General features: G+C 35.5%; 1 protein-coding gene across 2 annotated transcripts in view; it reads right to left on the minus strand.

Annotated features, from left to right (window-relative positions):
• Nucleotides 1–13601, minus strand: part of ATP10B (ATPase phospholipid transporting 10B (putative)) — a 334196-nt gene that overhangs the window by 144531 nt on the left and 176064 nt on the right. For both annotated transcript variants that reach the window (XM_016426981.2, XM_056811542.1), the window contains 2 exons: nt 10667–10960; nt 7958–8152 (listed from right to left, as the gene is read on the minus strand). In XM_016426981.2, the coding sequence (XP_016282467.1) occupies nt 7958–8152; nt 10667–10941 (470 nt within the window). In that variant the 5' untranslated portion in view covers nt 10942–10960. The remainder of the gene's footprint in view (nt 1–7957; nt 8153–10666; nt 10961–13601) is intronic.

Raw genomic sequence — 13601 nt, forward strand, 5'->3', positions numbered from 1 at the left:
GCCCTTTAACTTAATACGATCGAAATTATTCCTTTTACATTTTGTAATGTCCCCTATCTCTTGCTTCATCTTAAATTCCTTCCTTTCCCATAGATCTACAGGTATACTATTCTATGTTCACCTAATTTCCTTATAATTTCCCTCTTTGTATTTAAGTCATTTACCCCATTTTGATTTTATTTTGGTACAGGGTGTGAGATGCTGATCTAAACCTAATTTCTCCAATATTGTTCTCTAATTTTCCCAGAAGTTTTGTCAAATAGTGGGTTCTTGTACCGCTAGAATCTTTGCATTTATCAAATACTAGCTTGCTGATGTCATTTATCCCAAGTCTATTCCACTGATCCACCCTTCTATCACTTAGTCAGTACCAGATTGTTCTGATGATAACTGCTTTATCATATAGTTTGAGATCTAGTAATGCTAGGCCTCCATCCTTCACATGTTTTTTCATTAGTTCCTTTGATATTCTTGATACTTTGTTATTCCAGATGAACTTTGTTATAATTTTTTCTAATTCTATAAATTTTTTTTGATGGTTTGATAGGTATGACACTGAATAAGTGAATTAATTTAGGTATGGTTGTCATTTTTATTATATTAGCTCATCCTACCCATGAGCAATTAATGCTTTTCCAATTGTTTAGATCTAGGTTTTGTGTGAAAAGTGTTTTGTAGTTATACAAGTCCTCAATTTGTCTTGGCAAATAGATTCCCAGATGTTTTATATTGTCTAGAGTGATTTTAAATGAAGTTTCTCTTTCTAACTCTTGCTGCTGAGTTTTGTTGGAAATATATAGAAATGCTAATGATTTAAGTGGGTACATTTTGTGCCCTACAACTTTCCTAAAGTTATTAATTATTTCCACTAGCTTTTTCGTTGATTTTCTCAGATTCTCTAAGTATACCACTATGTCATCTGCAAAGAATGATAGTTTAGTTTCCTCATTGCCTATTTTGATCCCTTCAATTTCTTTTTCTTCTCTAATTGCTATTGCTAGCATTTCTAGTACAATATTAAATAGTAGTGGTCATAATGGGCATCTCTGCTTCACTCCTGATCTTATTGGGAAGGCTTCTAACGTGTCCCCATTGCAGATGATATTTGCTGATGGTTTTAAATAAATATTGCTTATTATTTTGAGGAAAGGCCCTTTTATTCCTATACTTTCTGCTGTTTTCAATAGAAATGAGTATTGTAGTTTATTAAAGGCCTTTTCTGCATCTATTGAGATAATAATGTGATTTCTTTTAGTTTGGTTATTGATATGGTCAATTATGTGGATGTTTTTCTTAATATTGAATCAGTCTTATATTCCTAGTATAAATATCACCTGGTCATAGTGAATAATACTTGTGATAACTTCTTGTAGTCTTTTAGCTAGTATATTATTTAAGATTATTGCATCTATATTCATTAAGGAGATTGGTCTGTTTTTTTTTCTTTCTTTCTCTTTTTTTTGTCTGCCTGGTTTAGGAATCAGTACCATATTTGTATCATAAAAATAATTTGGTAAGACTCCTTCTTTGCTCATTTTGTCAAATAGGTTTTATAATATTGGTATTAGTTGTTCTTTAAATGTTTGATGGAATCTACTTGTAAATCCATCTGGCCCTGGGGATTTTTTCTTAGGGAATTCCTTGATGGCTTGTTCAATTTTTTTTTTTTTTTTGATATGGGATTATTTAAGTATTCTATTTCCTCTTTTGTTCATCTAGGCAATTTACATTTTGGTAAATATTCACCCATTTCATCTAGATTGTCATATTTATTGTCATATAATTGGACAAAATAGCTCTTAATAATTACCTTAATTTCCTCTTCACTAAAAATGCAATCATCTTTTTCATCTTTGGTAATATTAATTTGATTCTTTTCTTTCTTTTGTTTTTATTAGATTAACCAGTAATTTATCTGTTATTTGCTTTTTCAAAGTACCAGCTCTTAGTCTTATTTGTTAGTTCAATAGTTCTTTTACTTTCAATTTTATTAATTTCTCCTTGGATATTTGAGATATCCAATTTAGTTTTTACCTAGGAATTTTTAATTTGTTCTTTTTTTGTTTTTTAAGTTGCATGTTCATTGATCTCCTCCCTCTTTATTTTGCTGATATAGGCACTTAGGGATATAAATTTTCCCCTCAGTACTTCTTTGGCTCTATCCCACAGATTTTGATTTGTCATCTCCTCATAGTCATTCTCTTCAGTGAAACCAGTAATTGTTTCTATGATTTGTTCATTGACCTACCAGTTATGAAGAATTAGATTATTAAGTTTCCAATTAATTTTAAATTTACCTTGCCATTAGCCCTTATTAATTGTGATTTTTATCACATTATGATCTGAAAAAAATTGCATTTATTTTTTCTACTTTTCTATATATGATTGTGATGTTTTTGTTCCCTAGTATATAATCAACCTTTTTATATGTACCATGTGCTGCTGAGAAGAAGGTATATTTCTATTTATCCCTATTCAGTCTTCTCCAGAGATCTATTAGCTCCAATTTTTCTAACATTTCATTCACTTATCTTACTTCTTTATTATTTATTTTTTGGTTCAATTTATCTAATTCTAATAGGGGAAGGCTGTGGTCTCCCACTAATATGGTTTTACTATCTATTTCTTTCTTAAACTCCTTTAATTTTCCCTTTAAAAATCTGGATGTTATACCATTTGGTGCATATATAGTGAGTACTGATATATCTTAATTATTTATACACTTTTTTATAATGATGTAATTACCTTCCTTATCTATTTTAATCAAATCTATTTTTACTTTTGCTTTGTCTGAGATCATGATTGCTACGCCTGCCTTCTTTGTTTCAGTTGTAGCCCAATAGATTCTGCTCTGCTCTCTAATCTTTACCCTGTGTACATCTACCTGCTTCAAATATGTTTCTTGTAGACGATATAGGGTAGGATTCTGGTTTTTAATCCATTCTGCTATTTGCTTTTATGGGTGAGTTCATCCCATTCACATTCACAGTTATGATTATTGGCATATGTGTATTTCCCTCCATTTTGACTTTGTCCTTTAATCCTACCTTTCCCTATTACCCTCCTCTCCAGTGTTTCACTTTCCCCCCTTTCCTCTCCCTTATATTACTTCCCTTCAAACCACCTTCCTTCTTATTCCCCTCTTACTATAGGGCCTTTTGAATGCCTGCTCCCCAATCTCTCCTTCCCTTGTATTACCTGCCTCCCCACCACCCCAGAACTTATTACCCTTCTACTACTTTATAAGGTAAAAGACAATACTATACTTTAAGGGATCTGATTGTTATTCCCTGAGTCAATTCCAATGAGAGTTAGGTTTGTTACCTGTCACCAACCTCTTCTTTCCTTCCACTGTATTTGTCTTCCTCCTCCCCTCTCCCCCAACATGGCACTCTTCTTTATGTAATATATTTTATCCCATTTTATCTCTTTTCCCATTTCCCTTAGTATTATCCTATTTTTTCTCCTAGTTTTTAATATATTTTTGACATACCATCCTAAATAGCTTACCACCATATCCTCTATGTCTCCTTCTTCTAGCTACTATAATAATGATAACAACTTGTAAGAGTTGCAGATATCATCTTTCCATATAGGAATACATGCCATTTGATCTTATTGAAGTCCTTAAAGTTTTCTCTTTCTTATTTACCTTTTTTATGCTTTTCCAGAGTTCTGCATTTAGGCATCAAATTTTCTTTGTTTGGTCTTTTTTTTCAGGAATGCTTGGAAGTCTTCTATTTTATTAAATGACCATACTTTCTTTTGAAAGAATATAGTCAGTTTCATTGGATAATTGATTCTTGGTTGTAGACCCAGTTCTCTTGCCTTTTGGAGTAGCATGTTCCATGCCTTCCAGTCCTTCAGTATGGAAGTTGACAGATCCTGTATAATCCTTATTGGGGCTCTAAGATATCTGAATTGTTTCTTTCTAGAAATTTTTAGTATCTTCTCCTTGGCCTGGGAGTTCTTGAGCTTGGCTATAACTTGACTGAGAGTTGTCATTTGGGGATTAAATGCAGGAAGTGATCTGTGGATTCTTTTACTCTGTTTTGCCCTCTTGTTCAAGAATATCCAGGCAGTTTTCTTGGATAATTTCCTATAGTATGATGTATTGGTTTTTTATTTTTTTGTCATGACTTTTGAGTAGTCCAATAATTCTTAAGTTGTCTCTCCTTCATCTATTTTCTAGGTCACTTGTTTTTTCAATCAGGTGTTTCATATTAGCTTTACTTTTGGTTTGTTTTTTTTTTTCATTCATTTTCTTTTGTTTTAATTTGTCTTGGTGTCTCATGAAGTCATTATTGCCCAATTCTAATTCTTAATAAATTATTTTCTTCCCCAACCTTTTTATTTACCTTTTCCTTTTGGTCCATTCTTCCTTTCAAATTATTCTTCTCTTCTTCCAAGTTTTTTGCATCATTTCCCAGCAGGTCAATTCTGGCTTTCAATGCCTGTGCCTCTGTTTCCAGCTGTCCTATTTTAGGCTACTATTTTCCTATTGTCATTTTTATTCAACCTGTATTATTTGATTTTTTTAAATTCCTTTTTGAACTCCTCCAGAGCTTGTATACAAGTCCCTGTTTTTTTTTTTTTGTTTTTTTTTTGAGACTTTGCTTGATGATCCCTGGATCTCTTCCTTCTCCATTTGTTTTGTTCTTTGGTCCTTGCCCCCATAGAAGCTTTAAATTGTAGCTTTGTGTTTTCCCCCTTGTTTACTCATTTTATTTATTTTTCTCAGTTCTGTGGACTATAAAATTGTTGATTTACTGAACCAGAGTGTTTGAGCTATTACTGGATTCAATGGTTGAATTAACCTGCTGAGCTAGCCTGCCCTGAGGCAAATTCTTCATGGTAGCCAGCAAGGCTGAGAGTGTCCAGCCAGGTGCTCCCCACCCCCAACAATTCTCCCTGCCAGTCATTAACAGAGCCCTGGATCTTGTGTGGTGTGGGGCAGAGGCATTCCCTTCAGGCTGTAGCCTCTGCCAATGGCTCATATAGCCAGCCTGGTCTTATTGTAGGTCTTAGCATGGTGGGTGGGGGAGAATGTTTAGCTAGCCCTTTTCTCCCTTATCCTGTGAAAATAGACACACTGTGCCTACCTTTCAAAATCTTCTCAGTAGGAGAGTCCTTTGACTTCTTTTTGTTGAGTTTGGATTTCTGTTTTCTTTGAAGCTCAATATAAATATTGATTTGGAATGATTGTCAGAGAGATTTAGGCTTTAGGTGCATCTAAGCCACCATCTTGGCTCTACCTCCTTAAATGCCTTATATTATAATGTTAAAGACAGTCCAGAATGAAATACTGAAAGCTGATATCCACCAGCCACCTAATCAGATATGGAACCAAATGCATGAGACTATGGCTGGTCTTTGGCAAAATTTTCAAAGGAAGAAAAAGTTTCTTTACTGAACTTGTTTTATAGGCCTTAAACTCTAAATACTTTCATATTTGGTGTTTGCTTCAGTAGGGAAAGAATAGTCTTGACTTTGTATTTATGCCCCTAAAACCTAGCATAGTATCTGACACATAGTAGAGACTTAATAAATACTCTTTGTCTTTGATCAAGAGATTAGAGAGTTAGAAGGGGCCTTGGAGACTATCTAGATGAATCCTTTCATTTTACAGATGATACTGGGGACAAAATAGGTTAATTGTCTTCATTTGGGCCACATAAATAACGATTCAGCTAATTCCCTGCCCTTTCTTCACTCCGACCCAATCTTCCTCTGAAAGAACAACTAAATTTTTATTCTAGATCTAAATCCTATGACCCTATTATTTTTCTTTTAGAAAAGGAGCCAATACATTCATTTACATATGACTGAATATGCTAGGAGCTTAGCTCTTCTTATGTTTTTGGATTATTTGTGCATATCAGTTATCTGTATGCAGTTCTTTTCTTGTCATTACATAATTAGCAAGGCTTGGTGATTGTGACTAATTCTTGATAATTTGCCAATCAGCTATTTCTGGGATATGAATATTTTATAACAATAATAATACCCTCCCCCCAAACTCAGCATCAATTTGGCATTAGACTCTTGGGTGAACCTGAAAGCCACATCCCTCAATGTTAATACTTGTAATAATTTCTGCCTCTTATGGCCCAGGGATCTGGGGAACAGATGCCCAAGCAGATGGTTCTTGTTTCCCCACTGTGTTTTCCTAGGAAAGTAGGGGTATAACACAATTTTTACATATCACTTGGAAGATCTTATCCAAAGTTCTTCACTTACTCTCTGATATTTTTGAATGTTTGAAGTGTTGATGATAGCCCTAAGGCAAAAACACATGCACATAAACACACCCATGCAATTATAATTTCTGTCAGTGCTGTCCATAGGTAGGGTTTGGGGACAAGACAAATGTTATATTGGATTCATATTTCCTTCTCTCCTCTTTCACTTTAATTTAGACATCATGAATATTATTTAAAGAGGGGAAGAAGTTATAAAAGGAAGGTGGGTGAAATATTTACCCCCATGCTGTTTAATGGATATGGTAGGCTGGTCATATAGAGTGTGTGTGAATCTAAGACCTTTTTAATAAAGACATGTAGGTGTTTGTATATACATATGTAAACTATGTATGTATTTTTGTGTATGTGTATATATGCTTAATGTCTTTTTAAAAAAATATCAGTATATAGGCATGTGCATATGTGTCTGTCTGTCTGTTTTTCTCTATATAGTCTTTTTAAAAAAATATAAGACCAAGTGGGAGACTAATCTCTTTCTTCTCCTAATGACTGCCTCCATGAGTTACTATTGATCCCAGCTGTGTGATCTTGGGAACTTTATTTAACCTCTCTGGAGCCTTAGGTTCTTCATTTATAAAATGGTTATCATAATATTAGCATTAGTTACCATTTAGATTTGTCATAAGAAAAAAATTTAGGAAAGCTTAAGGGACATGATAAATCAATGCTATAATTATTCTTCATCCCCCTGCTTCCAGGCTTCAATGGATTTGATAGATATTTCATTGTGATTCTGTTCTTATGTAGAAGCCCCTAGCAAGAAAACTCTCTACAATAGACATAAGTACTTTTTTTGGCAGCATAGAGTGTTGGAGAGTTATTGGGAGTGCTGAGAAGTTAAGTGATTTGCACTCCAGGGTCATGCAGACAGTGCAGGTTGGAGGTAGGATCTGAACCTAAGTCTTCCTGATACTGTTGCTTTTCAATCTGCAGATTAATAATAAACTAGAATAAATCTAACCCCATCTCCAGTGCCTAGTTCCTAGTAGTTAGGCCCTTAATAAATGCTTGTGATTGAGTCCCACATTGCTATTAAGTGTATTTGTATTTGTGACAGAGGCTGACACTAAAAAAAAAGTGCCAGGCTGAAGAGTGTGTGAAACTGATCAGCTCGATGGGGGAGGGGCACTTTTTCTTTAGTGCCAGCCTCTGTCACATATCAGCATGGAGAGAGTTAGTGTGGTGTATGGAAAGAACATTGGATCAGGTCCCATGGTAAGTCCTGCCTCAAACACCACATGCATGTCATTTAATTGCTCTCGATCTTAGTTTTGTCATACATAAAAGAGGGATCCTTACATTATCTACTTCTTTCAGTTGCTTTGAAGAGTGATGGGATTTGCTATTTTTATGGATGATTTGTACATATAAGAATTATAACATAAAGAGAGGCCAGTCTCTTGCTTGCATAAGCAAGACCTGTTTTGTGAGATGATAAAATAAATGTGCAGCTTAGGTGGCACAGTGGATCCAGAGTTGGACTCAAGTTCCAATCTGGCCTCAGACACTTAGTAGTTGTGTGATACTGGGCAAGTCACTTAGCTCTGTTTATCTCAGCTTCCATATATATAAAATCAGCTAGAGAAGGAAATGGCAAACTACCCTGTACCTTTGCCAAGAAAACCCTAAATGGGGTCATAAAAGGGTGGATATGGCTAAAGTGACTGAAGAAAATAAGTAAATATTTCTCTTACTTTTTATATATTTGAATATGGGAGGAGTTAATCTCTCTGTCGAATTGGTATTTCTCATAGTCTTCCACGCCGTCTTTTACCATGATAATCAGCAGCACAAGAACCAAAGGTAACATGGTGATTTCTCTGTGGAAGACCTCTAGAGGTGGCATCCAGTTTAGAATTACCAGGAAGAGGAAATAGAGATTAGCCCACCTGCAAAAGACCAAGAGATGCTAGAATTCAGGCTTGGGAGGGAAAACAGAAGGAAATAATCCCCCCCAAAAGTACCCAGGGAACAAAATACATTTTCTGGTTTTCTCTCTTATTCTTGACTTTGTACCATCAAACATAATATTCTCATAATGATAACATTAATAACTCATTTGCACAGTGCTTTAAAGTCTTCAAAACCTTTCTTTATAACCCCATGAGATTAATTATACATGATTATATAAACAGAGGCAACAAAGGGGCATAGTGCCAATAGGGTTGACAGGAAGACACAAATTCAAACCCAGCCTCAGATACTACCTGTGTGACACTCTTTCTGACTCAGTTTTTTCATCTGTAAAATGGAGATGATAATACCACCTAATTCCCAGGTTTATTGTGAGGATAAAATGAGAAAATATTTGTAAAGGATTTAGCAAACCTTAACACAGTAGCTAATGTTATATGAATTTTATGGATTAGGAAGTGGAATCTTTAGATCAAGTAGCCTTCCCATGATCATATAGTTAGTAAGGCTAGGGATTCAGAATTCAAATTGAGATCTCCTAGCTCTATCCTCTACTACATTTAGACTCAGAGAATTTTAGGGATAAAGAGGAACTTTAGAATGTGTTCTCAACCTTTTTTGTGTCATAGTTTCTCTGTGGTATTTGTTAAGCCTATAAATACCTTCTTGGATTAATGTTCTTAAATACTTAAAAGACAGCATTGCAAAGGAAATCAGTTACATTGAAATAGTTGAGTCATCAAAATATTTAGAAAAATCAAATTCCTGGGCCTCAGGTTATTCCTGGTTTAGAGTAGCACATGGTAGTTGCAAATTGCATTATATATTTTCAAAGAGCTTTCATATATTATTTAATTTAAAAAATCTTGTCAGGTAGGTGAGACAGGCATTCTGATGCCCCTCTTTCAAAAGAAAATATGGTAGCTTACAGGAGTTAAATACAGATGGGTAAAACATGTCTTAACAGCTGTGCATGTTAAAGAGGCGAGTGGGTTTTGGCTGACCACAAATTTCTGGTTGACCACAAAGTTAATAGGAGCCAAAAATGCAATGTGGTTGCTCAAAGTGCTAATAATGCATTGGCAGAATATATGATATTCAGATGAAGGAATATAATAGTCCCAATTACATATTAAAATGTGAAGATAACATCTGGGATATTGTGTCTTCTCTAGGGTACCTTATTGAAAGAGGAACATTGGTAGGGTAGAATTACCTGATAGGGGAAGAGAATGGTATCCTGAGGGATCTAAAAAATCATGACATGAAAGGATAAAGCTTCCTGGGACACTTAGCTGGGAGAGGACTAGATTTAGGAGAAGACATGATAAATATCATCAAATATCTGAGGGACAGGGGAAGAGGGATTAGACTTATTCTATAATGCTCTAGAGGGCAGAACCATGAAAGATAGTTACAGAGAGGCAGATTTCAGTGAAATATGTGTAAGACCTTGCCAATACTTAGATACCCATTAATGGAAGGGACCATCTTGTAAAATGATGATTTCCTGTCATTGGAGGCATTCAAGATGATGATAGAGTACCACTTGTTGGGGATTGTTATATAAGGGGCTTCCATATTGGGTTGTGGATTAGCAGATTGGATTAGATGAAGGTTTAGGATCTCTTTCAATTCCAAGATTCTATCATTTCATGATTGGCCTAGAGTCCAGGTGGTCAGTGGAAGAAAGGAGACTAATATTTGTAATCCTTGATTCCTAAACCAGAGCTGCTAAATTCAACAAGATTGCCTTTTAATCTCTTCTAAAACTGAGTAGGATCTATTGAGTTTTGAAGATACATTAATAAAATTCCATATGCCCCGCTGTTGTATTGACTCATTGTCCTGAAATTCCTTCTTGTGACTAATGTCCCTCTTAATTCAACTTTCTTATAAATCATCCCTCTGTCAAATACGATTTTTTAAAAATACAAAGTTTGAGATAAAGTTCTTCTTCCAGAATATGGTGGCACTATAGTAGTCCTAGAAGACAAGGTATATTTCTTATTTTGAGATGGTGATATCCTGGGGAAATATTTAGACTGAAATCACTATTGAAGTGGCATCATGAATTTTGCCCATTCCACTGAAGTTCTGAAGTCTTTTGTTTCATCATGTAAATAATTTCCAGGTCTCTTTATAATAAATGGATATCTAGTGTCTGAAATCCCATTACTCTACACTTATATGAACATTTCCAAATTAAAAATTGTATAAATTGAGGTTGCTCCTTCCTAACTTTGGATCTAGCTATGTCTGTAAAATTATTCATGCTGGTAAAAACCTTCCAGAGACTGGTTAATCTTTAACTAAAAGAGGTTAAATTTTTTTTTTTAAATAATGAAAGCTACTACTTGTATGACCTTGAGCAAGTAAGAGGTCTGGATCTCATTCCTCTTATCTGAAAAATTAGGGATCTGGACTAGATGAACTTTGAAGATCCTTCCAAATCCAGACCTCTGATCCCCTGATCTTCGACTTCATACCTGTGAAACTGCTCCAAGAGGTTCCGGGGTAGAAAATTGAACAGGGTATATTTGGTGGTATGGATCCTGTTGCCAGAGTAAAACTTGGAAACCTTTGCCCAGTCTTGGTGAAATGTCTTATTGTTAGGAAAAACAATCCGTTGTTGACTTAGATTGTAGCTCTGTCTCTCTTTAGCTACAGACAGCAGTGGGGTAGATTCTGAAGGAGTCTGGGAGAAGCTGTCTTTAGTTCTCCCTTGCCAGCGAAACCAAGAAGAATCCACAGACAGTGTCATCTTGACTGGTAGGTTGAGGCTGAAAGATAAATATACCACAGGGATTAAATCAGACAGATAGAAGATTCATTTAGTGTCTTGATCTTTAACTAGGCAAAAGTAGGGTTTTGCCCCCCTGGAACAACAAGTGGATCTCAAATCAGTAGGTCTAGCTTCTAGTCCTTGCTCTGGTACTGATGAAGGCATTGTGTAATGAATGGATAAGTAAGTGACTTTATATTTCTATCTGTTTCTTTTCTGTAAAATCATACTATCCACCATTGAGCCATCCAAGTGAATACTTTTGGTTAAGGTCTTGTGTTTCTGGAGACTCCCTGTTAAAATGCATTTGGGAAGGGTACAATACTACAAGCTGCTGTTACCAATGAACAAGTTTGTATTGAACAGTGTATGAGGAAAAATGTGATAGATATTGGAGTTAAGTATGAGGAACACGGAATTCCTGTGAGCAGAACCAACCCTGATGGGTACTTCATTCAGTGGGAGGTCGTGGGTAGTCCGAATGCGTCCATAAGAAGCAGAGGAGGGGAAGGATAAGATACATAGGAGAAGGTTTATGAAGTCATGCTTTGACTGCTTTACAATTTTGCCTCCAGTCAGTATTGCCTGAAAATTAAAGGAGTAAACAGGTTGAAAATGCCAGTGGGGCTCTTCTTTAAGGGCAAGAATTCTATGTTCCCAAGTTTCACTTATCCTCATTGTAGCTGTACTTCCTGAAAGTCAGATGTAGGAGATTTCTAAGAAAACAGATGAAATAGACTTCTACTAAGAATGTGTAGAAAGTAGAAACCAAAGCATAGTGCCTTTGTGTCAAAAGATAATTAATGTTGCAGGTAGAAAGGACTCTATTTAGAGACAGGAGAAGGGGCACAGAGCAGGGTTGTTGTTTATGTTTATTGTTTAATATAAACTATTAATATTAATTTTATTTTTTATTTTTATATTATTATTTATATAATAATGAATTAAAATTTAATTAATAAATATAATATATAATAAATATATATAATATATATAATAAATAATAAAAATTAATAAAAATTATTAACTATAAGCTCACAGCATGGTAGGGCCTATGAACCAGTCATACAACATGTTGAATGATGTTGTAGAATGCTGATATTCAGACTTCACATGTGATTTGTATATTGCTGGAGGTACTTCTTCTGGCTACTTTCAACCTATTATATGTGGAGCAGTCTGTCTGGCTGTCTGTCTGTCTCATTGTTGTTTCTGCCCTAGGTTGGAGATATAGTCATGTTTCAGGTTAAATTCTTCTGGTAAGCCTTCAAATTTCCCTATTTTTTGTACAATAATTATTTCAAGGCCATTTTGAGATTGCCTTAATACTTTGAATGGAATAAAAATAAAGTAGGGGCAACTAAGTGTCAGAGTGTGTAGAATATGGTGCCAGGAAGAATCATCTTCCTAAGTTCAAATCTGGTTTTAGACACTTTCTGACTGTGTGACTCTGGGCCAGTCACTTAACTCTCTATCTCAGTTTTCTTCTCTGTACAATGGGCTGGATAAGGAAATGGCCAACCATTCTAGTATCTTTGCCAAGAAATCCCTAAATGAGGGCACAAAGTGTCAGACACAATTGAAAGATAACTGAATAACAAACAATACACAAAATAAAAATCTCAAGATGAAAAAAAGGTTTAGTGATGCCTCTAATATTTAGAATATGGCATAGCATAATAGCCTTTTATAAGGTATCTGGGAGTTCTGTGAGTCACTTGATTAAATTAAGGCATATCTTATATTAGTCATGGAACTCTGATGTATCTAATGTTCCAGAACATGTAGGAATGACATTCTATTGCACAGAAGTCAGACGTCTTTCAGAGTGACTAGGATGGGGTCTCGTATACAATGGTACTTTGGTACATTTGTGCTCAGTTTTACCAGGTTCTTTGGCATTCTTCCCGGTGTTGCTTTGTTCTTAGGATCGTGGGATCACAGACCTAGATCTGGATAGCAACTTCTGAATTCATGCATTTTTGTCTCATTTTACAGAAGATGAAAAGTGAGTTGACTCATTGTTTCTAATCTTATCATCATGCAGTTAACTCAAGCCTTGACTGACACCACTTCCTTCAACCTCTTCTTCCTCTGACTAGAGGGCAAAGTTTCAAACTTCTTCCAGTGCCTTCCTTTATGGAGGTCACAAACTGGCTCACTGCACTCTGCCTCTGAACTGCCTAGTTTCAGCTCCTTTGAATAAATGATCCTGAACTACTCCCAGACTGCTCCCATACTTTCTTGCCTCTTTTTGTGTGTTGTCTCCCCCCATTAGATTGCAGGCTTCTTGAAGGGCAGGGATTGTCTTTCTTTTAATTAATTGTACCTGTAGTGCCTGGCATATAGTTGTGGTTTAGTCATTTCAGTTGGGCCCAGTTCTTGGTTACTTGATTTGGAGTTTTCCTGGTAGAGATATTTGAGTGGTTTACTATTTCCTTCTCCAGCTTATTTTAGAGATGAGAAAACTGAGGCCAACGGGCTTATGTGATGTGATTTGCTCAGAGCTGTACCACCAGAAAATGTCTGAGACCAGATCTGAACTCAGGAAGATAAGTCTTCCTGACTGCAGACACAGTGCTTTATTCACTCCTGCACCTACCTGCCCTGGCACATAATAGACAATAAATGTTTATTGG

The sequence above is a fragment of the Monodelphis domestica genome, chromosome 1 (assembly GCF_027887165.1).
Source record: "Monodelphis domestica isolate mMonDom1 chromosome 1, mMonDom1.pri, whole genome shotgun sequence".
NCBI lineage: Eukaryota > Metazoa > Chordata > Mammalia > Didelphimorphia > Didelphidae > Monodelphis > Monodelphis domestica.